The sequence below is a fragment of the Salarias fasciatus genome, chromosome 19, assembly GCF_902148845.1.
Source record: "Salarias fasciatus chromosome 19, fSalaFa1.1, whole genome shotgun sequence".
In the NCBI taxonomy this organism is placed as follows: Eukaryota; Metazoa; Chordata; class Actinopteri; order Blenniiformes; family Blenniidae; genus Salarias; species Salarias fasciatus.
In genome coordinates, this window is record NC_043763.1 from 3,252,670 (window position 1) to 3,278,896 (window position 26,227).

Here is a 26,227-nt window from a genome sequence, read left to right on the forward strand (position 1 = left end):
ATTGCTTAGGTTTTCCCTCCAACTGTTGTCCAGCTCAGCTTGACGTTTAGGTTTCATTTACTGCTAAAATGCAGAAACTAAAGTGTCAAATCCCATCGAGATCATTTTGCTCAAAGTTTTAACAGCTTATCACTATGAAGTTGTACAAAATGTGGAAAACACTCATCCATCCATCCATCCTGTCCATCCATTTTCTTAGCTGTTTTGTCCTTTTCGGGGTTTAAAAGTTACATCAAGTGACATTAGTCTAAACTGAATACAAACTGATTAACTGCATTGCACAAATAGATAAAAAATATTTGATTTAGCTAATCATTAGGTTAAATTACAACACTATCCACACAATAAGTAACAAATTAATACTCATCAGAATGTATTTGAACTTACTGTATAGTTTCAAGTATGGAATTTTAATCCTCTTTGGTAGAACTTATACAGTGTACACTGTGCTTCTCTATCAGTCCTATGTGTCTGTTTTATTGACCTAAACAACATTCTAAATGTGGCATAATCAAGAAGCTGAGAGAATGGATGCGTCTTTATATTTATAAAAATCAAAGGTAAGTTGACAGCTATTTCTATTTCTCTCCATGCAAAGTTTTATTTTATGATTTCATCCTAAATTCAAATAAAAAAAGAACTTTCCCCTCTTTCTCTGCTGATTCTCTGCTGCCTTGTCCTCCTTGAAGCCTTCTGGAGCCCCCCAGGAAGGGCACGAACCCCACTTTGAAAACCAGCTGCAGGGGTCAATGGCTGCTTTGGAAACAGGAATTATTCATGACTGAAGTTAAAGTTCAAATGGAAGGCTGACATGATTTAAACAGGAGAGGAGAGGGAGGAAAACATGCTGCAGTGGCGCCATCGAGAGGATGAAGGTTCATCCAACCCTTGAAAAACAAGAAATAGCCTACCACAAAGGTTGAATAAAGTTGCATTGGAATAAAACTGGATGCAAAATTTTGTAATCATCTTTGTCCATAATGATACACAGGCAAATCATGAAAGTGAGCAGATCTGTCTGTGAAAGTAACCTTTTAATAAACTTTCTATTCAAAACTGAATATTCGGATTATGAGCACTTTGGTGATTAAAAAAAACAGTCTGATAAATGGAATGTGAGTTTTTTTTAATGTTCTTAATTTGACAATGCCAGGATGAAAAAAAAAGTTGAAGCTGAACTCCAGCCACTGTTTTTTTCTGCGCCACAGAGCTCACGCGCCATCTCGTGTCGAAATCGCGGTATTACAACCACAGACAACAGCCAGTGATGAGTTTGAAGAACGCTGACGGGGAGGAATATTATTGACAATAAATTGAGTAAAAGCTTGTATGGGCTTCAAATAAACAAATTACTAACCAGAATAAACACGGGAACTGTGTCATGGCAGGACAAATCCAGCGAAAAACAAAAGGTACAAAACGTACAGTAACCAACACTGGGCGGAAGGCGGAGGAAAAAAGGGGCGATTTTCAAGCAGAGAGGTTGATACACTCCACTCACAGCATCTCTACCCCGTTATGAGCAAAATGATCTGTGGGTTTGCGTGTCCAGGACTTCACTTTTCCTGGTCCCCTTTGTCTTTTTTTTAATTTAAGGATCCTCCATGAAATCTAAATTAAAGATAGATGATAAATAGAAAAAGAAAAAACAAAGGGAAATACAAAAAATAATGAAGCAATAATAATGAAAAAAATATTATCATGACAAAAAGATAATAAAATAAAATATAGAGCAAAACAGAGCAAGTGTATAATTTTAGATTAAGGTTTTTGAAATAGAAACGTTTATTTTGGTGTGTGACACTGCTGTGTCGTCACTTCCGCCACGTGGTCTGAGTCCAAACTCCCGCCCGGAACAGTCATTCATCAACACAGCGTATTTTCGCGGGTCCTGGCCGCTGCGTGCTGAACCGCTCCGTCTCCTCTTCCTCCTCTTCTTCCTCCGGGTCCGCCATGTCTGCCGCCGCCGCCGGGGAGGCTCCGCGCGAGGCGGAGGCCGCCGTGAGCGACGAGGAGCTGCAGCGAGCGCTGTGTGTGCTGGCGGGGAGCGACGCCGAGAACTGCTCCTACCCGCAGGTGAGCGGCGAGCTGCGGCCCCGGCCGGCGGTGTGGGCCGGTCCTGTCTGATGCCCCGGGCCCCTGCTTGATACCCCCACTGTCTGATGCCACGGTCCAATGTCTGATACCCCTCTGCCTGATGCCCTGGTCCTCTGTGTAATGCCCCTCTCCCCTGCCTGTTGTCTCCAGGGCTATGTGAAGAGGCAGGCGGTGTTCTCCTGCCTCACCTGCACCCCCAGCGGCGCCGCGGAGCCGGCAGGAGTCTGCCTGGCCTGCGCCAACAAGTGTCACGACGGCCACGACATCCTGGAGCTCTACACCAAAAGGTGACCCCAAAATCCTCCACCCACAGCTACCCCCCCACCCCCCCCCCCCCCCCCCTCCGTCCTCTGACCGCCGTCTGTCTCCCATCAGAAACTTCCGCTGCGACTGCGGGAACGAGAAGTTTGCCGGCTTCCAGTGCCGGCTCAGCCCTGTGAGTACGCCGCCGCCGTCCCTCCGCTCTCTGGGTTCTGGCGCCTGGTTTGATTCCATCTCTTGTGTCCAAAGGTCAAAGACGAGCGAAATGCCAGGAACCACTACAACCACAACTTCCAGCGGCTGCTACTGCACGTGTGACCGTCCGTACCCCGACACCGAGGACCAGGTAAAGACGCGAAACCTCAGCGATCCAAACCCCGAGCTTCACGGCTGACCAGGTCATCTGTCTCTCCTGCAGGACGACGACGAGATGATCCAGTGCGTTGTGTGTGAGGACTGGTTCCACAGCAGGGTAAGACGCCCCCTGACCCCCGCTGTCCTCCAGACGCCCCCCCCCCCCCCCCCCCCCCCCCCGCCCGCCCCCCCCCCCCCCCCCCCCCCCCCCCGCTCACCGCTCTCCCGTCCCACAGCACCTGGGCTGCAGCATGGAGGAGCCGGAGGAGCTGCAGGAGATGGTGTGCGAGGCCTGCATGAACAAGGCGCCCTTCCTGTGGACGTACGCCGCTCACTACGCAGGTAAACCCGAGAACAGGGTTCAGAACAGTGGAAAGACTTTACACACCGGAGGAACCGTCTGTCTGGGAAAAGAAATCCATCTGGATGCTGGTTGGTTTTATATGTTTATACACGATGAGAAGAAAATCGGTTTACTGAGTCCAGTCTAGAGAAAGAACATCTGCCTCAGTGGGACGAAATCTGAGTGATTTCATTCTGTGGTAAATTTGGATTTTTGCAATGAAGATGCAGCTGAAACAATTAAATATGACTCTGACCTGCACAGTTCCCCCTGTGGTCAACGTCAGCCACCGTGAGGAGGAGGAGGAGGAGGAGGAGCAGGTGGAGGAGGTGGACGTCCAGACAGAAGACTGCGAGTCCAGCCAGAGCAGGGAGGAAGAAGCGTCCAGCAGCGAGCAGCAGCAGGTGAGACGCTCCTCTCCTGTCTGACGGGCTGTAAAGAGTAAAACATCACAGAAATGTCTGCTTTCTTCTCATTTTTATCGCTAATTAAAGGTTTCACAGTATTGCAGTGGAGGGCTGACAGTGTGAGCAGCTCAGTGTGTCCTCTAGGGGGCAGTAGAGCCACTGAGCTGCTTCAGCAGCCCGTTATCCTGCCCCCCTCCCTCCTGCCCCCCCTCTGGGTAATTAGAGGAGAAATGACCCATGAGGCTCTGCTGCTCAGGACAGCTTACTGTAAACTGCAGACTTTCATCGCCGGGCCGTCTGGTGTCGGCCGCCGGGAGGGAGACTTCCCGTGTTCCAGACTCCTCGCAGTGACCCCCCCCCTCCCCCCTCTCCCCCCTCCGGCTGTTTTCTCCTGATGACAGGAAGCGGTAAACAGGAGTTCCCCCGGTAAACGCACCCACCAGGAAATGAGCGGCGGTGCGGCCGGGGCGTGCCGGCTGGAGGAGCTGCAGAGGGCGGCGGCGGCGGCGCCGCAGAGGTCCAGGAGGGGGGCCGTCTTCTGGCCCTACGGCTGGCGCTCCCAGCTCTGCACCTGCACCGGCTGCAAGGTACGCCGAGTGGGTCCCGCCCCGCAGGTTGGACGGCGGCGCTGCGGTCTCTGACGGTTTTCCCGCCCTGCAGAAGGCGTACGTGGCGGCGGCGGTGCACTTCCTGATGGACCAGTCCGACACCGTGCTGGCCTACGAGCAGAGGGGCCTGGACCAGCCGTTCGGACAGCACCCCCTGGTGGCGCTGACGGGCTCCCTGAGCCGCGTGCAGCAGCTGGAGCTCATCTACGGTGAGCGGCGACTCGACGGCGGCGTTAAGCCCTGGCGCCGCCGCCGCGGTGCTCTAATCCTCTGCCTCCTCCCCCCAGGTTTCAACGAGCTGACCGCCTCCATCACGGACTTCTTCCAGCAGTGCGTCTCTGAGGGGAAGGTGAGCGGCGGCGGACGCTCCCGTCTTCCTTTAAACCAAGTTTTCCCTCCTGACCGAAGCTTTCCCCTCCAGACGGTGACGGAGGAAGCCGTGCATCAGTTCTTCGACGAGCTGCGAGCCAGGAAGAGGCGCCGGACCAACGCCGGGTACCAGTGAGGAGCCCTGCTCCCGTCGCCCGTCATCCTTCACGTCCATTTAGAGTTTTGTTTAATTCAAGACGATGCCTTAACTCTGACGCTCATGAAGATTTATTACTTGAAACGTTCCTGAATGTTGCACACTGGATGTTTGTTAGTTTTGTTATGTGAGGTGCTACGAGACCAGACCAAAGCTGCAGCCCCACCACAAGTTCAATGGAAACAGATTGAATCATTCATTATGTAGCTTATTCTTTGTGTCAGGTGTTTTCTATTGGGGGATGCAGTGTTTGATACGAGCGAATGTAACCCTCAGCACTGACGTCTCGCCGCCTGCTCCATGGAGACCGTTAATGTCCACCGTGAAGTGTTGAAACGAGTTTGATGTCCTGAGTTCAACATGTGATCCGCAATAAAGTTGAGAAGTGCTGCCAGTAAAGCCTCCAGCAGACGACCCAGAGCTGCGTGTGTGTGCGTGTGTGTGTGTGTGTGTTTTCACATGGAAGAAATCAGACGCCAGGCAGCAGGATTTAAGTCCATAATATCAAACCGGTTTATTTTGAGGATGCCCAAGTCGACCACTGTTACGCACCTTCTGAGGTGACAGTAGAAAAATAGATTCAGTGAAACTAAATGCAACTTAATATCAATCTACAAACATGGTTTCTACGACGCCGAGCGGGTGCGAGGTGCCCGCTCCCGATTCAACACAAAGCAATCACACTTTTTTTTTTTCTTCTTCAGATGGTTCTTTTTCCAAAAGGTGCTAAATAACATCTATGTACAGAGAAGGAGCTACATGAGAATCCAGAGGACGCGTCGACGCAGGCCGGTCAGCTGGTAGAAAAGAGCTTGCATAGACATCAAAGTCACTTCTCCAATGAAAGCCCAGCCGCAGGCGGGGAAGGCACTGACTTCTCTACAGCGAAGAGCGGAACAAGGACGTTTATTCAATGGAACACTGTCCCGGAAAATAAAACGACTAACCCGACATGAACATGGGGAGGAATCTGGAGTTTTGCATTTTTTCCCCATGAGGCAACATCGATGGAAAAATGATTTTTTTTTTCTCTCTCTCTCTCTCTCTTGCTTGGCCATCGCTGCTGAGCGGAGAGCGAATCTCCTCAGATGCTCCACATATTCCTCTTTTACAGTCGGAACAGAACCAGGGGGCAGACGCTGCTAAGAACACGGGGATCCACACCACCTACAGTTTCATCACATCGAGGAAGAAGAATCCATCCCGGGACACAATCTTTAGGTTTGACGCCAGACGTTCTGAGTGACGGGAACACAGTGTTTGTCCACTACAGTAAAAACAAAAACACACACAGACCTTCAACCACCACGAAAATGTGACAGAGACCATTCAAAAATTCATCAGAACGAGTGGAGCTCAATTCATTATGTACAAGTTTTTTTCTTCTTCTTCCATTGGAGATCTGAGCCAGCAATCGCCAACTTCTCTTCGACATGAGATTCCTTTTGTTCGACTCTCATTTGTTCCTTTTTCCCTTTTGCGGATAAAACGGGCTCCTACAGTGCAACAATACTCGAGAGTGAGAGTGTGTGTAAGTGTGTGTGTGTGTGTGTAGCTACTTGCGGCTCTTTGATGGTGTATCTGAAGGAGCGTGGCGGAGAACGGAACAGTCGTACGGCGAGCGGCGGCGGTACGTCATGACATCATACTGAGCTGGAACCGAAGGTGAGAAGCTTCTGCTTAAGGCTTTCAGATCGAACAGAGGAGGAGGAGGAGGAGGAAGGGGGGGGGGGGGGGGGCTCCGACACGCCAGCTGATATGTACAGACGGACCTGATCGAAGATGGGAGTGTACAGTACTGAGATTGTCTCAACACACGTGTGTGTGTTATATTTGCACACACTGCCAAAAAAAAAAAAGAAACCCCTACAAACCCCTCCCACTCCATCGGATCCCCACGTGTCAGTTGCCATGGCAGCTTTATATTCTCTGCTGTATCTCAGTAATGAACCTGCCGGTGATGCTCCTGCCCCCCCCCCCCCACCCTTATCCCCCCCCATCTTCTCCCTTCATCTCAGAGCAGCGGGCGTCCGCCTCGGGGCGACGCTGCGATAGTTAACACCGGGGACAATTACCAGGCTGGGTTACCGGGGAGCAACGAGCGCTGATGACCTACTTCCCCGTCGGATCCGATTCCCGCTCCGTGCGCTCGCGGCCCGGCGGCGGCGGCGGCGGCGGGTGGTCAGGTGTGTTACGACACTCATGCAAGAGGAGCAAATGGAAATACAACTCATGTGGGGCAAAAAAAAAAAAAAAAGAAACAATACAGCGAGACATATTTACACGTGGTTTCTCCCAGCGCTCCGTCCAGACTGTGCCTTTGTTCAGGATGTAAACTGAGACTTCTCTGTCCTCCGATCTTCCCTTTCTGTGAGAGAGCGGAGCGGCGGTCTTTGTTGGATCGCCAATCCGGACCGAGTTTCGCTCGCGGGGACCGAGCCCACCTGCACCCCCCCCCCCCCCCCCCCCCCCCCCCCCCCCCCCGGCTCCTCCCTCGCTCCGACCGTGTGACAGAGAGCACAGTGTGGTAGAGGTAGGACAGAAGGACACACTATAAATAGCAACAATCGACCAGCCTTTTCCCTGCTCCTCTCACACACTCACACAAACACACACACACACACGCAGGCACACGTTTAGTGCTTTGCCATCCGTCACCGGAGGGAGGGGGGGAGGGGGGGGGGGCAGCCACTCATCACTTTTTCCCTTTTCCTAACTCACCCCGGGTCCTGACGGGGGGTTAAAGTGCAGATTTCTTGTAGGGGTAGTCGGGCTTGCTGGGCGAGCGGCGGTCTCTGGCGATGTCCTCGCCGACGCTGTTCCTGTGCGGCTGCTGGAGGCCGGCCGGACCCGGCGGCTCCCCGGACAGGACCATGTCCTCCGGGACGTCCCGCGGACCCGCGTGCCGCTCCTCGTAGCCGTCCAGGTTCCCGCTGGGGGAGCGCAGGTGGCCCAGGCCGTGGGTCAGGTCCGTCTCGTTGGCCCGGCCCTTGGGGAGGTGGCCCCCCATCCGGGGCGCGGCGCCGGACGGGCTGGCCAGGACGCCGTCGTGCCGCTGGGCGGCGATGCCGAGGACGTCCAGCCGCAGCGGGTCCGGGGCCGGCCGCCCCTGCGCCGCGCCCGGGGGCTGGGAGTCCGACGCGTAGGGGGGCGGGTAGGCGGCGGGGGCGCCGCAGCTGTGGCTGTACAGGTCGGGGCCGGCGAAGGGGGGCAGCGGGTGGGCGGAGGTGGGCGTGGCCGGGCGGCAGGAGAAGTCGTACAGGTCGGGGAACTCCGCCTGCGCCTCCAGTTTGGGCTCGGGGGCGTGTCTCTTGCAGGAGTGGCCGTGGCCGGGGCCGTGGCCGTGGGCGTGGCGGACGGAGGGGCAGGCGCCGTGCGGCAGGTGGAGGCCCCCCGGGGGGCCCATGGGGCTGTGGGGCCCCTCCCTGTCCAGCTCCGCCATGTGCTGCTCCCTCAGGGACATCACCGACACGCCCAGCGCGATGTCCGGCATGAACTCCCTCATGACGGGCTCCAAGCTCATCTGCAGGGCGACACGGACGCAGTGAGGGACACAGTCCCGCACACACACCCACAACACACACTCACACACACACACACACTCACCGCCTGCTGCTCGGACAGCAGCGCCCGGCCCATGGCCTGCGGGTTGGTGCAGTCGGGCGGCTGCGGCCGCGGGGCTGAGGAGTAGTCGGAGCCGCCGTGCTTGGCGGCGGCGTGGCGCTGGACCAGCGTGCGGTTGCAGGGGTAGGAGAAGGAGCGGGTGGGGGTGGGCAGCGGCACGCGGGGCCGCCAGGCGCCCTTCAGCTGGGCGTGGCTGGGCGTGGCGGGCGGGTGGTAGGGGGGAGGCGGGGGGGGCAGGGGAGGGTGGAAGCCCGCCACCCCCTCCAGCTCGGTGAACATGCTGTCCATGGCGGGGCTGCTGTTCACCCGGCAGCGCCCCACCTGCCGCAGCGCCAGGATCGGGCTCTCGTCGCCGAACCGCTCGTCTGGGAAGAACTTGTACGGATTCTGCAACAAAAAAAAAATAAACACAGGAGCCGAATGATTCCACGTTTTTCTGTCTGTCCTCCCCTCGTCCCCCGGGGACGCACACTCCGCCCGGCGCCGACCTGCAGCAGCTCCGTGGCGCCGTCCGCCAGGCCGAACTCCCGCAGCACCCGCAGCTGCAGCTCGTAGCTGACGGTGGCGCCCTCGCCGCAGTTGAGGGCGTAGGCCCTCTGGACCTGCTCCGTGTGTCTCAGCTCATGCAGCCTCCGGATCATCTCCTTCACCAGCGGCAGCTGAGGCACTGGAGAGCGCAACACACACACACACACGCATATTGAATTAGTTTATTTCCATCACGCTACTTTAAGAGCGTTATCCTCTATCGATTGAATCTGCCGCTGCGCTCCACTCAGGCCTCACTGACCGCTTCCTGCTCGGCGACCCTACCTGGGATTTCATTGGCCACGACGGACGGCGCCGCGGCCGTGTTGCTGGCGATTTGCTGGTGGTTGATCATGTGGCAGCACTGAGGCACGGCGTTGTTGACCATGTAGAGCGTGTCGGGGACGTTGGACATGCGGACCAGGCGCAGGCGGACCAGATCGGTCTGCTCCTCCATCATATCGCCCAGAACAGACTGAAGAAAACGAGAGGGGGGGGGGGGGGGGGGGGGCACCATGTGCAATTCAAGGACGTGGAGAACATTTTGCAAATTAGTTCCACTTGATTGACACTTCATCTAATAATGACTCTCACTGGTCTATGGATATGTTCATAAATATTCATGGGAAGTTATTAGGAAAGTTTGCAAATTGACATAAAATGAATTTCAGTGGAGATGATGGAGACACTTCTGAGCGCCGCATGATGAGCGTGCAGAGCGGCGGCGGCGGCTTTCAGCGCGTCTGAGCGACAAACAGGCCGCGAGCTTTCCTCGAGCGGCGCAGGGATTGGGTCGTTCACCCTGGAAGAGCGGGCCGGCCTCACCTTGGCCTCCTCCACGTACGGGGAGAAGAGGCGCGGGCGCACGTAGATGCCGGCGTTCTTCTGCCGCAGCCAGGCGTTGGCCTTCCCCCCCTCGGCCGTGGGCAGCATGTCCGACGGCGGCGTGCTTATCAGGCCCCGTTTCAGCTGCGGACAGAGCGGAGGTTGCGGATCAGTGCCGGGGCTGCTGAAGGTCGGCGGCTCGGGACGGACGCTCGCGCACCGCGTCGGCGAGGACGTCGCTGCTGGGGGGCAGGATGTGCTCGGTGCGGACGAAGGGCAGGAGGGGCGACAGGATCTCCTTCAGCTCCTCCACGTCCAGGTCCCTCCTCTTCACCCCCCTCTTGTTCACGCTGTGGGCCGTGCCGCTCAGCAGGTTGGGCTCTGGGGGGGGGGGTCGGGACAGAACGGCACCGTGACCTTTCACCCTACTGGAACTGACCGGAACGTCAACATGAAAACACTGTTGATGCTACACAGAGCCGGTCTGAGGTTGACTCAGACCTACAGGAGACGGCCTTCCACTCCCCCCCCCTCCCCCCCCACACTGACAAACACCAATTTGTAGTTCTAAGATCGGAGCAGACGACGGCGATCAATCTCAGGCGCTTCCTCCCGCTCTGCCGTCGTTGGTCGCCTTTCTTTGCTTTTTGACAGTATTTCTGAGGCTGTGGTGAGAGGGTAATTTCCTAGGAGCAATTAGGGGGGGGGGGGGGGGGGGGGGGGGCTGCTCAGAGGGTAATTATAGAGCGTATTATCTTACCCCTGTCTGCCATCCTCTTAATAAGCTGCTGCTCGCCCCACTTAACAACATACTTGAGAATGTCCTGTTCGCTCGCCTGTGAATGAGACCAAAGCGTGGAGACAGGGAGAGAGAGGGGGAGAGAGACATCAAAGTATTATTAGGACGAGGCGAGGCGTCGTGGAGAACAGTCCTGGGAAGCTGTAAAACCGCGCGCGCGCGCGTGTGTGTGTGTGCGCGTGTCGTCGGCTCACCTGCAGGTAGTCGGACTGGATGGCGCTGAGGAGGTGCTCCTTGCCGAGCTCGTAGAGGACGTCCGACGTGACGACCTGGCTGAACTCCTCGCAGAGGAAGTGCATGGCCTGCCGGTGGACCCACTTGGAGCCGTACGGCTGCGAGCTCCACTTCAGGATGGGGACCAGCGAGTCCAGGGACAGGCTCTCCACCACGATGTCCTCGCAGCCTGCGGTGGGGCGGGGGGGGGCAGACGAGCAGTTCACGTCTCCAATCAGGTCACTTCTCCAGCACAGATACAGCTCAGCGCGAAGGGGAGCGTCACGGGAAAAGTCGGCGCGGCTCAGAATCCGCACGAAAAATAAATATCACAGCGAAGGAAGCGATCCTGAGGCCGCTGCCAAAGCGTCAGCAGTTTGGACTCATATTCACAAACACAGGGAGTCTCCTTCGAGTAGCCCCCCACTTCCTCCACGCTGCGTTTCCTAAATCAGAGCGCATACCAGAACAGCAGGCAGTGGCTTCACTCCGTAACACACCAGCCCACAGAAATGCCTTTGATACCTTGATGTGTTTCCGTCTCAAGCTGCCTTCTCTTAACCGTGATAAGTAAACACAGCAGCCGGCGGAAATCTGCTGCCAGCTCTCTCACACACACACACACACACACTTTGCAAATGTGTACACATTCTCCTGTGCATAAATCAAAAATGCATTAAAAAAGCCGCAGAAGGCTCCGGGAATTATGTACCTGCTGCTCCAGCTTTTTCAAAAAGTAGTAAGTTTTTGCACAATCAGCCCACAGTGGCACTCAGACCGGCTCTGGAGCTGAAACCGCTACATCCCCTCAGATTAACTTATGATTGGTTGGGTCAGGCGATCCACGCCAGGCCTCGGCGCTCATCATTAAGCTTTAATTCCACACGGGTTTCAGAGGGTATCGGGCCGCTAATGGATGTCTGCAAACACGAGGCTGCGGACTGACTGACTCCACGCCGATCTGTCCGTCCGTCTGTCCGCCGGTTCAGGGCTGGGTCAGTCCTCCGCTCAAATCTTATCTCAGCTTCCTTCCCGGACCCCCACCACATCTTCAGACGCGCCGCGGGACGTCGGCCGCCGGGACGGGACGGGACGGGACGGGAGCGCTGATCTGAGCTCTGAGGCCTCGCATCCGCACAAGAATCCCGCACAGCTGCAACAGAAGACGGCCTGACGCGAACGTGTGCTTTCAGCGGCTCCACCGTCACTCAAATCGCAACCAGAGCGCACATGAACAAGAGCGCAGTTTCTGAAGAGATGCTGCGATAAAAAAGCTCCTGAGCTCAGGACAGCCTTTCACCGCTGCGCACACACACACACCCTCTCACACACACTCTCTCATCAGAATTCAGAGCGGCTGGCAGCCCGTTAAAAACGCAGCACTTTTATTATGAGGTGCAGATTAGAATCAGCGTTATATCTAATGCTAACGCTCCTCCTCTGCTCTCCGCGGGGGGGCGAGCCTCGCTCCCCGGAGCTCAGCCGGCCCACCAGAATATCAACACGGCGGGGGGAGGAAGATGTATATCTCGGCTTTTTATACCCAGATTGCCTGCATAGGACTTGATTTTATAATTTTCATCACATGTACTCTTCAATAAGTCATGATTAAAAAAAAAAAGGTGTTTTCATCACATGTACATGTGATGAAAACACCTTTTTTTTTTTTTTAATCATGACTTATTGAGGATCACATGGTGGGAAACACAGCCGTCCCTCCTGGAAACATCACAGCCAATATCGCCGTTTTCAAGCCGTTAAAGAGAGACGATGCGACGGCAGAAGTCCAGGACTCCAAAAGGTCAAACGTTGGCACGGCGAGCATGAATGGAAGAATATGTAGAATTTTTTTTTTTTTTTTTGACTTCTTCTTGTGATGAAGCCAGTCTTTTTTTTTTTTTTTTTGCAATCTATCTGATCAAATCCAAAAGGTCAGCGCAGTGGAGGACGGGCGGCGGGGAGCCGGAGGCGGAGGGGAAACCGTAGCAGCAGCGCTCAAACCGCACCAACCGGCCACTTGAAAAATTAATAAGGCTTTTAATACTGGTTAGCATTTGAGCGAGATGAAGCCATAAAAAGAGATGCACGTCTCGAAAATTAATAGGGAAGAATGACAGAAAGCTCTCCCCAAAGGTCGACGGGCCAAAACTCCGCGGAGCTGCAGAGAGCGGAAACCTTTCTACCATTAAATACATTATCAGCGGAATTGAATCAAACTCAAGTATGGATTTCACTGAAACTCCGTGTTGTCAGACAGGAGATCAAAGCCTTGTAAGCAGCAGGTCTGCCACCAGGTGTGTTTGGAAATATTAAATGCTAAGAAATAAAGTGTGTGTTTGAAGGATTACGGCTTTCGGAGGCGCCGCGCGAAGCTGCGACTTGGTCCCTCAAATTGAAAATAATTTGGATTTAATTGCGTTAGGCGGTGAAACTGTACGCTCTGATCGCTTAATGCATCTCGCACCGCCGTTTCAATATTTGGCAAATGAAAAGGCATTACGGCGCCGCGATGGAAGATTACACGCTGAAGGGATGTGATGACGGTGTAATCTAAAAAAGCTGTTGAGTCGGAGGCCGTGTGTCTGGAACTAAATCTCCTGGTGTGGATTTCAGTGGGAAACGGGACGCTCCTTCTACGAATTCAGCACGAGCTTTGAAGACGCACTTATTTTACGTTGCCCGTTAACAGACATCGAAACACAACAACTGTTTCTGTTTCCAACTGACAACTTTGTGAAGTTGTTCGATTGGGTCTGACTTCGGTTGAGGAGAAACACACAGCACAGCTCCATCCCACAAGATCCAAATGAGTGAAATGACAGCATGGCGACTTGCTAAATTAGCGATCTACCATACTTTGTAATTAATTACAGTGCAGCAATAATGACCTATAATTATCGATGACAAAATGTTATGCCATCATTAGCCATGTGATGCGTTTCATATGACTTATTATTTAGTGAACTGAGCAACTCATTATGCTGAATGAAATGATCAGTTCACTAACTCAGAATGGGATCATGCTATATTTTGCCAAAATAGGTTAATATTATTCTATATTTAACTGAGCTATTATACTATAATTAATCTTGTGGAGCTTGTGATGCCATACTTAGCAAACTGAGCGAATAATTTAGTTAAAGGAGCAAGAGATTAGGTGAAATTAGCTCACTTAGCTGATTATTATAATTAGTTTGAGCCCTTAAACCTTCTCACATGCGAAAAAACAACTCAGGCGCGTCGTGCGGATCCGAACCAGCTCCACGGCGGGCCACTTTCGGCCCACAAGCCGTGTATTTAACACCGCCGATTAAACCGAATACTCTATTTACAAATAGAGGATGAGCTTGTGAACCAAAAACCTTCAAAGTGTGAAATCTGAGCGGCTGGTTGAAGTGGGATGTGGATGTAACCTTCAGTGTTTGACCGAGGTCAGTGTGAACCAGCGGCGAGTCCGTGAGGCGGCGGAATCGACACGGAGCGCTGACGGAGCGCTGACAGGAGCATCAGACAGCGGGCCGTCTGGACCCTCCAGCCCTGCTTTATCAATCTGCTGGTGCCGCCGCGGCTCTGACAGCCATCACACGGTCAGAGGAGCCGCTTCGCCGGGGCCCGATCGGCACCGACACGCCATCGGCACACACCCAAGACGCTGTTCCTCCCGTCCAGCCCACGGTGTGAAGGTGACAGACTGGACTGGCGCGCTGACTGAAATTCGCGGCTGTTCGACCGCATTATCACAGCAGCTTCTCGGCTTTGGGGTAATTTGTGGAAGTGGCGCGAGTGTCGCTCTGACTCGTGTGGCGGACAGAAGAGAAACAGGAAGTGAAACCAATCAAACTGAGAGTGAAGCTGAGACTGTGATGAGACTGCAGAAAACGCTGTGATGCTCGTGCTCTGCTTCACGCCAACACAAAAACACAACGTTTCAGACCAAAACGCATCATTGCTTCTAAATGGTTGATCTCATGAGTGTTGCTGACGTACCTTGAGCCAGCATGCTGAACTCCAGGAACAGAGCGATGTGGTAGAGCTCCATGGCCTCCTCGGTGCGCGTGCTGGCCCCGCGGCCCCCCGGACACCAGGGCTTGCACCTCCCCCAGGCTGCCGGCCGACGGGCTCCCCCGCAGCACCAGGCCCAGCTCCACCACGTCGGTGTACATGCAGTGGAGGATGACCTGCACGTACTTGCGGGGGATGATGGACTCGTCCAGCACGATGCGGGTGGGCGTCTGCAGCGTGCGCTCCGTCATCTCCTCCCCCGTGCGGATGCGTCTCTGTAAGAGGTTCCTGAAGAAAGGGGAGCGGGCCGAGAGGATGGCCTTGTGAGCCCTCAGGTCTTCGTCCGGGGTGGCCGGGCCTCCGCCGCCTCCCGGGCCGACCGCCGCGGCCGCCGGCGCCGCGGCCGCCGCCCCCCTCTCGTTACAGCTCTCGATCATCTCCGAGTCGGAGGAGAAGCTGAGCAGGGCGTCGTAGTAGCACATGTAGTCGAACAGACCCTTCATGTCGGCCTCCAGGGAGTTGGGCGTGCCGAACTCCTCGCTCAGCTGCACCAGGACGTCCACGTTCTGCAGCCGGGTGTCCTCGGCCCCGCCCACGCCGAACTCCCCGGTGTACAGGTAGTGCAGCAGAGCGGAGAACATGGGGACGTCGATGCCGGCCGTCTCGATGTCCATGAGGACCTCGGCCCCGTAGCCGGGGGACGAGGACAGCAGGGTCTTGAAGAAGGGGCAGCGGGCGGCCAGGATGGCCCGGTGCGCCGGGAAACAGGTGCCCTGGAAGATGAGGTCCACGTCGGTGCAGTACTTGTGCTGGTAGAGGGCGGCCAGGTCGCGCTGCAGGCTGGGCGCCTCGGCCCGGGCCAGGCTGGCCTGGAAGCTCAGCTCCTTCAGGGCCGCCGTGCCCTCGTACTCCTCCACCAGGGCGTTGGTGTCGCGCACGTCCCAGCCGGACAGCAGCTCCCGCATCTGCCGCGCGTGGTCGGCCGAGCGGCTGGACTTCCTCCGCTTGATGAAGCGCCGCTTGAGGGTGGCCAGGCCCAGGCTCTTCTTCTTCCTGTCGGCGGGCCGCTCGTGGCTGTGCTCCAGGCTGTACAGCTTCGACTCCCAGCCATAGCCCTGCTGAGAGAACGACGACGTCCCTGGAATCACAGATAACACACGTTAGCCTCAAGTACAATCGAGTGCGAAGCTACAGGCGTGAGGAAAACATCAAAACACCATTATTTTTCAAAAGGGAAAAAAGAATAAAAATCCTTTGATTTCGACTTTCCTCTGGTTTCCTGAAAGTCCAGGAATTTATGTATTGCTGTTAAGAAAACAGTCAGTACAGCCCCCCCCCCCCAGAGGAGCCCCCCCTTCAGCAGACATCACAGCTTGTAAACACCTCCTCTGCAGCCGGCTAATAGAGCTGTGCTGCCACGGCTTCGCTGAGCTCCTCTGCAGGCGGATCGGTTTCACTCCGACTCTCTGCTCAGCAGACACGGAGCCTCGGCTGAAGCTTCACTTACTCCCCCAGACCTCGTCATGACTTCTCACACTTCCTCTTTAATGCCCGTCCGGGAGGGGGGGGATATGGAAGCTACGAGCACTGTGATATCTTTTTATAGCCTCCAGTCTGACTTACAGGGCAACGGTCTGTGTCAGTTTTAGATCCTACAGGTGGGAAGTAACGGCGAGGGGAAGTCAGAGACGCTCGCACTGAGGCGATAATGATAAAAGGCGAATCTGTGACATCACTGATGATTACTGTACTGCGAGGAAATGTATTTAAATGAAGACTGAGTTCAATGCGTGTCCCCCAAACACACACTCCCCTGACCCAGCTCCCAGGGCAGCTGGGTCCAGTTCAGCAGCAGAGGGAAACACAGACAGCGTCCTCCATTATGCTCGTCTGAGAAGGACCCAGAGTCCGGCACAGACTCGGAACCAATTAGAACTCTGTCCTACTTTGTGGCCCTCCTGTCAGCGTCGGCCCGTTCACATATTTAGGCCCAATCAATTACACTAAACGGCAGTTATCTTTGGCTTGACTGTACGTTGGAGGAAGCCCTGCCAAGGAGATCCTCTCGGCCCCCGCCCCCGCCGAGCATCCGTCAGAGTGACCCAAATAGTAATCATTCTAATAGTGTGAATCATCTGCGGCCCCGGCCAGCTCAGCCAGGCAGCGACCGAGCTCGGAGCGGACCCGAGGGGTCTCAGGAGCGACTCAGACGGTCCGGCTCCCGTAACAATGCCTGCGCTTTGAAGTGAAGCTCGGGGAGAAGTCGTTTTGAGGCTGAAACGGGAAATACTCATTCAAATCTATCTTTGAAGCAGCTCCTCAAACCCTCTGCCACTGCGAACGGCAGGAAGCGACATGAAGAGCAGAGACTGTCCTGCACTCTGACGGCCAATCAAAACGCTCCTGAAAACATCGACATACAAACAGAGCATGCTCAGTAGATGGCCCGGCATGCTCACTCCATCATTTTCTGCATTTCACGAGAAACTTCTCTGAAATGGAAATGCAAAGACGCCGTGTCTCCACTTGAGACGGGGCCTTAAACTCCGCGCAGACAGCTGCGCTCTTGTTTTTTCGACAGAGACATCGGCGGGACAGACATCAGCTGGAACAGAAGCAGATAAAAACACCTTCGCATGAAAGACTCGGGCTGCAGCTGCAGTCTATACGCGCTCGCAGGGACCAAACCCTTCACATCACAGTCCCTCATCTCTTCTACACGACACACTGAAACTGAATGTGGTTTAGGTTACTAAATCTATACGAGCTGTAGAAGAGAGAGAGAGAGAGAGAAAAAAAAAGAAGCACTGCAGCTTTTGTATCATAGTATGAGTCAATGACACAGTTCAAGAACACTCACGCACGAAAACAGTCACCTCCTGTACCATTAGTTGCCATGGAAGCAGGTTAATATAGTCTAAAGTGTGAGTTTGACCATGTTTTAACCCACGTAGTGCATTTGTTTGCAGCAGAGGTGGATCATGAGTGAGATGGAGCTCTCCAGTTTTGACCCAGACTGTGTGGGAGGCCACGGGTTAAACCGAGGGATGGTGTAACGTAGAGACACCGAACGCTACGTCGACTGAAACCGCGGGCCCGTCCGTCAGACGGCGGCCGCGCAATCGAGCGCGACGCGGTTAATTACCCACCTATGAAGGTCTGCTGCGGCTGGGCATTCCCCCCGATGCGCGGGGAGCACGAGTGTGGATAGCTGGACCCATTGGCACCCATCCTCACTTCTCTTCACTTGCTAGTCGGGGGTCGCCCCTCTTGCTGAGTCATTCTGCTCAGGCAGCGCCGTCCTCTGGATCCTCAGTGGCGGGTCAGGCGAGGATCCTGTGAAGGCGCCTCAGAGCCGCGGGGCCTGGCTGCCATGCCTGGAGGGGGAGACGGGATGAAGGGCGACAGGCAGAACACAGAGAGAGAGAGACGTTTAGGAATGACTGGGTTTGAAATGTTGCTGAGTAACATCTTATGTAGATTACAGCATGCATTTGGACCATTAGGTCTCTATAAAAGATTACAAATGACCAGGGGCGCCGGTGTGAAGGCCTGTGAACAGAGGGGACATATATCACCGTCGATCACACAGCGTGGTGACGAATCGCGGCCGTCTCAGCTGCTTCGCGGGCCGGGGAGGCTGAGAAAGTGACGGAGGTTTTAGTTGGAGGGTCTTCATCTGGACGCTGTGTGTTGGGGCTTCTATCTGGAATCTTCAACAGCGGCTTTGGTTAACAGAGACTTCCTCTTCCTGCCCTCAGGAAGCCGCCTGGCAGCCATCGACAAATCTAAGGCAGATGTAGGACGAGCTTCTGAAGGCGGCGCGACGGGCTGCTGCTGCGCATTTCAACAGGTTCCAGTGTTGCGGCGACTGATTTGGACGTATGCGCTGCAGTTTAGGCGACAACAGCTTTTCCATATCAATTGGATGTGAGAGGCTTTGTATGACTTTCTGATTAATGAATTTTAGTCTCGGGTTAACACGCTCGCACTGAGCAGCGTCTCTTCAATGGAAACTCATTTCGGCCCGAACAGCGGCGTTAATTTAAAACTCCAGCCCAGAGTGTCACACGGGAATCAATAAACAACACGAGACAACAGAAATCCATCTCCCATCAGCAGCTGTGACGGACAGCGCGGGCTCTGTGCTCAATATTTCTGGGAGACATCAGTCATGTGGGGGACGCGGAAACGATCCGTGCAGCTTCGGGGGGGATATTAGACAGACTGAGCATTTTTAAAATATAATTATTCTCACATCGACGAGGTGGAAGATTTTAAGTTGGGAATCAGTTGGTTTTCCAGCTTCCTGTATGTGTTTCAGGAACCGTTTCGACGACGACAGGTCAAGCGAAAACGCAGCGTTTTTCTGCTTTGGTTTTAGAAAAGCTTCACATGGAAATGGCAGAAACGGTGAAAACGACATAGTCAGCATGTTGAGCCACCAGTCAGGCTGCTGTTTGTTTTTAATGAAACCAGACACAAGAGAAAACAATACGCTGTAAACATTAACATCTGGAGTACACACACGTTTGATTTAGAGCGCCACCGTCATTTAAATGGAAACCTAAACGCAGCGCCTGACAAAAGATGAAAAATCAGGAAAATAACTCTGTTGTTTTGTTTTGCTGCAATGAATCATGAGTAACGAAATATATTTTCACAATCTATAAAAAGTCGAAACTCGAAAGTGACTTTTTCGATGATGCTTCCTCAAACAAAATGTGCAAAAATCTATCAGTCTAAAATGTCAACAGAAAGTCTCCATGATTCCATGTTTATGAGTAAACAGAGTTTCCGTGCCGTCTTTCCGGGATTCGCTCTCCTCCCGAGGAGCTCCCGGGCGGCCGTGCCGCCGCAAATATCCCGAGATAATCTCCCGACGGCGTTAGAAACCTAAAGGCTGCTGTCAGGCTGCACTTCTCAATCTGCTACTAACAAGTTAGAAATGCGGCAGAAAAAGTTCACAACGAACAAAGCAGCACCGGATTCCTCCGAGGTGAAACGCTCTACAGACGGCTGGGATCCGTGTATTCCTCTCCTAAAGAATCATGTTATGTCTCTGGCGTATTGAAGCGCGGCGTCACAGTTCTCAGCTGTGATTCTGCCTTTCGCCCAGGTTTGAGGAATCCGGTCTCAGAGAGTCACCTCTAAGAAACTTACACGGTCTGTCCAATCGGACACAGTCTGCCGGAGCTGCAGGCTGGCCGCCCCGCTGACCCCCAGACTGATGGATGGATCTATACATGAACTTCTCAACAGCTACTTTCTTTTTCCCCACAAGTAAAATTGCGAAATGAAACAAGGCTGCAGTCTGCTTGGCTGATTCACTTGGCTCCCGTCGGCTCGCTCTCCGTGTCATGACTTAGTGATTTTTGTTAATGTTACTTGTGACCCCTGCAGTTTTCCTACCGAGTCAATTCTCAGCCATAAAAATGCCAACAGCCTCCAGAGAGTTCACCAAGTCTATAAATACACCAGCATTAACACTGATAATCAATACGAGCTTCAAGTTCTATTCTTTTAAAAGCCTGCATCTCTCAGATTCCAGCTTCGTGAATGCTAATGCAAGAATTGGAACTCCATAAATTTAAACTTAATATCTCTTAATATCGCTGTGGATTGTCTGCCGTTATGAAAACAAGACACTGAGACTCCATAAGATTTAAAAAATCAATAGTTTGCATCATTTGGTACCATTTTAAAAGTTTTAAGACGAAACAATTCATCAACAAAACGGTTTAACCCCTATTGTTGTCAGTTTGATCACAGTGCCAGCAGCAGGAAAGTCCGACACTGGGATCGGCCACAAGGTCACGACCCCTGGCAGGTGAACTGAGCGACAGACGGTAACTATCTGTTATCAATAATCATTACCCGAGGCTCCGTGAGGGTTTTTCTGCTTGAGTGGTTCGTGATGGGCATGATGCGCCGCTTGCTACACAGAGGAGCAGGTCCTCTCTGACTACAGTGGGGGATATATTCATCAAACAGTGAACGTTTTGTTCTGGTGATTGTTTCAGGAGCAAAAAAACAGCACATTAGTCAGTATTTTATCAAAGGTGGTCCAAAGAAGGAAAACCAGTGGGGCTGCGACAGAAGCTCGTGGAAGCGGGTTGGACCCACTTCACTATTAAACTGGACTGAAGAGGAGCTGCTGATAACATCGGCGCTCCAGGTGGAGTCCAGTCCTCACTGCAGAAAGACGGCTCTGTGCAACATTCAGCACAGCGATAATGTGACAGATTCATGTGTATTTTTAAAAGAGACAGCTTCTTGGTTTTCCATGACCTCAGTGTTCTCTAACTTTGCACGAGTTTTTTTTTTTTTTTTTACATTATATTTATACATATTTACCACTTTATTTACCCTCTAAACAGCTAACACAAAAATAGTCCAACGTATACATCCACATCTATTTCCTCTGTGAGGCCAGACTGAGAAACGGAGTGTGATGGGAGATCTGTTTTATCTCAGCCTGCTAGTTTTTTTTTTTCCTCTCTCTTTCCTCTTGCCCACCATACTAATAAATCATTGTGTCTGGCCCTGTAGAGCAGCACTCCACAGCTTCCCAAGGGTTCAATGGAAAACCACAGCCTCTTACTCCACACAGACAAACAGTCACCAAGCAGTCACACTGGAGCGCTCCAATAAAAATGTTGGTTGATCTTTATTTCATTAGACTGCTTTAAATAGGCCCCATCTTCACAGGGAATTCATTTGGACAAAATTAGAAATTGAATTTGAATATGCTGGAGAGAGGGAAGGAGAAAAGCCCCTGAGATACATACTGTCTTGTTTACAAAAGGCAGCGGCGGTGGGGGAGTTTGGGGGTCTTCAAAGGAGTACAGCAGAGGGAGAATTAAACAAAGCAACCAAAACATCAATTGAACGACGCGCCGGCTCCCCAACCAGGACGCTTTAACTCCTTCAAATGCAGGAACCAAATTTAACTTCGGCTGCAATGCAGGATTTCTAAAAGCATAATTTAGGACAGCTATTTCCCTGAGACCTGACTCACACTGTTCAATAGGAGGCATCCGCGCCGTAATCTCTCTGATGCCCGGCCATTAGGACACTTTTCTGCAGTTCAGACTGAAACGGTGTGCCGCTCCGCCGGGCTCGGGCAGCGCCACAGACGGCGGGAGGGAAGAGGAAGAGGAGGAGGAGGAGGAGGAGGAGGAGGAGGAGGAGGAAGAGGGGTGGGGGGGTGGCAGACGCTGGCCGAGCTGGACTATGCGTCCCTAATGAGAGGTGACAGCAGACACTCCCTGCCCCCCACCTATCTCTGCGCACACACACACACACACACGCTCTCCATCAAACCGCCTACCTCGCCTCAGCCATGTGGATCTTTTTGTTTTATTTAAATCTGCCACTTGCAGAGGTTGGAGAGACCTGAGCCCGGCCGCCTGCTCGACATTACCACACAAAAATACTTGGCACAAGAGCAGGACCGATGTATTATTCAAATGACAGTCGGGGCACTTTATCAATCATTCATGTGGATTTCCTCATCACGGCGGTGGGAAAGAGTAGGAGCCTCGTTCTTTTCTGCAAGCCCAAATTTCAGGTGATTTCAGTTCAACCTTTCACCTGCACACACACACACACACACACACACGCACACACATGCACAATTAATCGTACTGATTAGTCCCACCCTGTGGCTCCTGACATGATCTGTCCTGCAGACGTCTTTAGAAACAAAACCTCTGCACTATTTACGATACTTGAAAAACAAAAACTCCTATAAAGCAGCAAAATAGCACAAAAAAGCTGCGCTCAGGACTTCTAAATGCGACTGTCCAATCACAGGATTCAGCAGTGTGTCACATGTGTAACACGACCTTCTCAGTACCGCCAAAAACAGACTGTCAAATTATCCAGAAGCTCCCAGTCATCGTACATTTCTTTGACAATTTTCCTGTCATAAAATCTTTAAAAATAAATTAATATAAGCAGGTTATTGTTTGAAGATGCAACTCTCAATATTCTTATTCAATTCTTTAACACTGAACAAAGTTGTCTTGTTGCAGTGTTGCTGTTGTAAATTAGCTGATTCACTCAGTAAGTTGGAGAAGTTACATCAGTAGGAGGAAGATGCTCTATAATCTGGATGTTAGTGGAGGAAGATGCTCTGTAACCTGGTGTGTTAGAGGGAGGAAGACGGTTTATAATATAGGGTGTTAGATGGAGCAAGACGTTCTATAGACTGGGATTTTAGTGGGAAGAACATGGTTTGTAATCTGGATGCTAGCTGAGGTTACATCAGTTAGCGGCTCCACAACGGTTTTCAAAGGACAAATGTAACAAATGCAGAGAAACTCCAGTAATTATAACTCTATTAATGTTTCCTTGATGCATGCGACTACTTGGTTAAGAGACTACATTTCCACCCTAACTAGCTGGCATCAGAAATACATGTTTGTCAAACAAGACGGCATGTAGGCATGTGGTCTTAAATAAAAATGTAATTCAGTCAGCAGAGAACCGAGTCGTCAGGAACATCCTAGCAGAAGCTGGGACGGCTTGACAATAGGAAGCGATGTGAGGAACGGCTGCAGGTGATGAAGAGACTTGTTTTCCTCTGGTATGTGCACCATAGTTGATCATTCTAAAGAGACGCACGCTGCTGTGCGACAGACTGAACTCCACTGGTCCCGCTGTGAATCCTATGAATTAAATTATGCTCACATCTTGATCGACATCTTCGTGGGGCTCAGTGGCACAGGCCCTAATCTTCTGAAGGAGAGCAATCACCGAGAGAAAGGCAGGCCCGCGTGAAGTGATACAAACAGCACAAACACTGAAACACTGTCCTCAAACACTTTGGCGTCTGCAATTACACAGCAGCTCCACGGCGCTCGTTATGTCTCCAAGCTGTCATACACACAGCTCTTCAATTTACTGCTTCCAAACAGGGACTTTTATTAGTCTATTGCTGCTCTGGTATGGAGTCTTGTCAAAATGACCACAGAAGAAATACTGTTTACTTTCTCACATGCATACAATGAAAAAAAAAAGGTCTTTCAGGATTAAAAAAGGCTTTGCTGTCACAAAACCTGTTCAATGACCTGTGATGAAGGTTGGCTTTCAGTCGGTAATTACAGACTGTTTGACTCTGGATATTCGATACAATCGGAGGTGCTCTAAAAGGGTCATAAAAAGGAACGCTGCGGTGAGCAGAAACCAGAACTTTCTCACACGGAGTGACCTCCACAGAGCTGAAGAGCACGTCCCGCAGCCGGATAAGCAGCTGCACGGACCGCAGGTAAGACGGAGGCCAGCATCGGTGGTTCACTCTGGAAGCGTGTGACACGATAACCGGGGAGACGTTTGAAGGCAGAGCAGTGTGCTTACTTAGCCAATCAGGTGAGCTGGTGCAACGTAACATCAGGTCATTCAGCCGATCAGACACCCAGTGAGGAGAGGAATCAGAACAGGCTGGAAAAACGGACAACACACTAAAGTGACAGAAACACGCAGAGGAAACAAAAGTGCCCACAGTGATGACTCATGGTGAGCAGTCTCTGGATCGGCCCCTGTCCACCAACAATGTGAAGTGTGCTGCTGCATGTTTGACATTTCACCAACCGTGTTGTCAGCTCATTACGTTCGACTCCAAACACCCATTAATATCCTGGATGCTGCTTCATCAGGGTTCAGATGTGGTCACACACTGAATGGATGAAGGAGACGATGTGCCGGGTTTTCCTGCAAGCCGACGTTTATCGAAAACGGAAGAGTTAATCATACACGGACGACTGTTTATTTTCGTTATCGGATGCACTGTCACATCACAGTCGTTTTCCTGTTCGTTATCTTCGGTTTGGAGTTTACATTTTCTCTCAAAGTTTTTCCCTCATCGTGCACTCTTGATTGCGCCCACCTTTCAAGATATACAAGCTGTGTTTATGCCATAAACTATCAACATGTAGAAGTGAGTGTGTGAGTGTGTGTGTGTGTGTGTGTGTGTGTATGTGTGTGAATGAACTCTTGTCTTTTAGCCAGCAACATGTGCAACTACACTCAGGATAAAGCAAGGATCAATGTTCCTTGATCAGCTCTCCATTCACCCAATCAGCATCCAGGCCAAAGTCCGGCACATTCTGCTTCTCTGTGGAAATCATTTCTAAGCTCACAGCCTCTCCTCAACTTGTAAGCATTGCAACCCAGATAATTACATGTCATTTGCCAGCCCAGGAGCACGGTGAAGTGAGACAGTGGAAGGACTGAGGAGCATTGTGAATGCACCTTTTTGTAACGACAGGACAGGAGGACAGTCACAGGCTGCTTCTCTACGGAGGACGGGGAGAAGGGACTGCTGAGCCCATCCACAGTTTGAGTGAGATTACCACAGGATTACCACACACTGCATATGGCTCCTCGGCACTTAAACAAATGGAGACAGCACTGTTAAACAAGATCAGCACGACAAAAATGATCTGCATGGGCACCCCGCACCTGGAAGTGTCTGGCTGCCCGTGAGCCGCGGAGATGATCAGGCTGTGAAGTGCAGACACAGATTGCAGTGACAGTCGGCATTGTTGCCATAGCACAGCCTATCAACAACTGTCTGACACTGAAGCAATCGCCAGCAACATGTAGGTCGATGGGCAAAGTGACAATCCACACCTATCCTGAACTTTTCCATCGATCTGACCTCTCACAGGACCCCGGGGTTTCTCCCGTGTGTCACCCTGAAATCAATCATCTGCGATGGCTTTGTTAGCCCGTCGTTATCACGGAGCTATTGTTGCTCTCCGGGCTACGGAGCTGCTCCACTGAAGTCACTGGAGAGCAGCAAGAACCCAGCGGATCGTCGGTCCCGGGTTACAGAAAACGAGAAGCAAAGTCTAAATAATAGTGGGCAGCCTTGAGAGAGGAGTCCTATCGAGCACAGCCCTGTAATTAGTAGCATATCCAGAGAGGCTAGCTACCTCCGCCGCGTCGCTTTGACTTTCCCAAACGACAATTTTTTAGCACTTCCAGCAGGATTCAACTGTTGAAAAGCCAGCGGCCCCGGGAAAAACACGCTCACCTGAAAGCGAGGGGCTTCGTGGGCATTATTTTCCCCTCGTAGTTTGAGCTGTACTCCGATCCAACTTGTCTGTGGCAGAACGGAGAGAGAGGAGAAAAAAACTGCAGCTCAACACCTTCTTTTTCCAACTCTGCTCATTACGCACGGCTCGACGTCAACGTCCACCATCCGGCCCGCAAACGCAGGAATTCACCCCGGAGTCGACTTTCCGGGGGATTTCTTCTTCCTTTTGAACTCGACTGTGAGCTAAAGCGGGGCGGTTTGGGTTCTGGGCTCGGTTCGGTGTTTCCCCATAACGCCTGGCTGGGTGGTTGTTGTGGCCTATCCCAGCGCTGCGCTGCAAGCTGCACACGGGCAGCGCACTTCCGGGAGACACACTGTCAGTATAAAGCCGCTCTCCCCTGGACTGGATTTTACTCATGTAATCTGTCAACAATATGTTCATCAAGAGCTGTTTTAAGATACCTCCTTACCTCGTGGCTGATAATCGTTTGTTTCAAAACATTACAAACGCTTACAGTCGCTTAAGAACGTCTTAAATTAAAGTGGCGGTTCTCCTCCTGCTGAAGGTGCTTTTAATTTGAAAACTTCATATC

The 26,227-nt window shown here is 52.4% G+C and overlaps 1 protein-coding gene and 1 pseudogene across 1 annotated transcript; one reads left to right on the forward strand and one right to left on the reverse strand.

Moving 5' to 3' along the window:
• The first annotated feature begins 1,857 nt into the window (after positions 1 to 1,857).
• On the forward strand, positions 1,858 to 5,002 carry LOC115406540 (putative E3 ubiquitin-protein ligase UBR7; annotated as a pseudogene).
• Positions 5,003 to 6,462: 1,460 nt separating this feature from the next.
• Positions 6,463 to 25,965, reverse strand: btbd7 (BTB (POZ) domain containing 7). The gene is given in 12 exon segments (XM_030116647.1): positions 6,463 to 8,119; positions 8,203 to 8,607; positions 8,709 to 8,887; positions 9,034 to 9,223; positions 9,574 to 9,717; positions 9,794 to 9,954; positions 10,334 to 10,409; positions 10,567 to 10,775; positions 14,573 to 14,645; positions 14,647 to 15,725; positions 17,737 to 17,964; positions 25,632 to 25,965. Coding segments are annotated over 11 exon segments (3,381 nt in total). The 5' UTR covers positions 17,819 to 17,964; positions 25,632 to 25,965; the 3' UTR covers positions 6,463 to 7,336.
• Between the last annotated feature and the right edge of the window lie 262 nt (positions 25,966 to 26,227).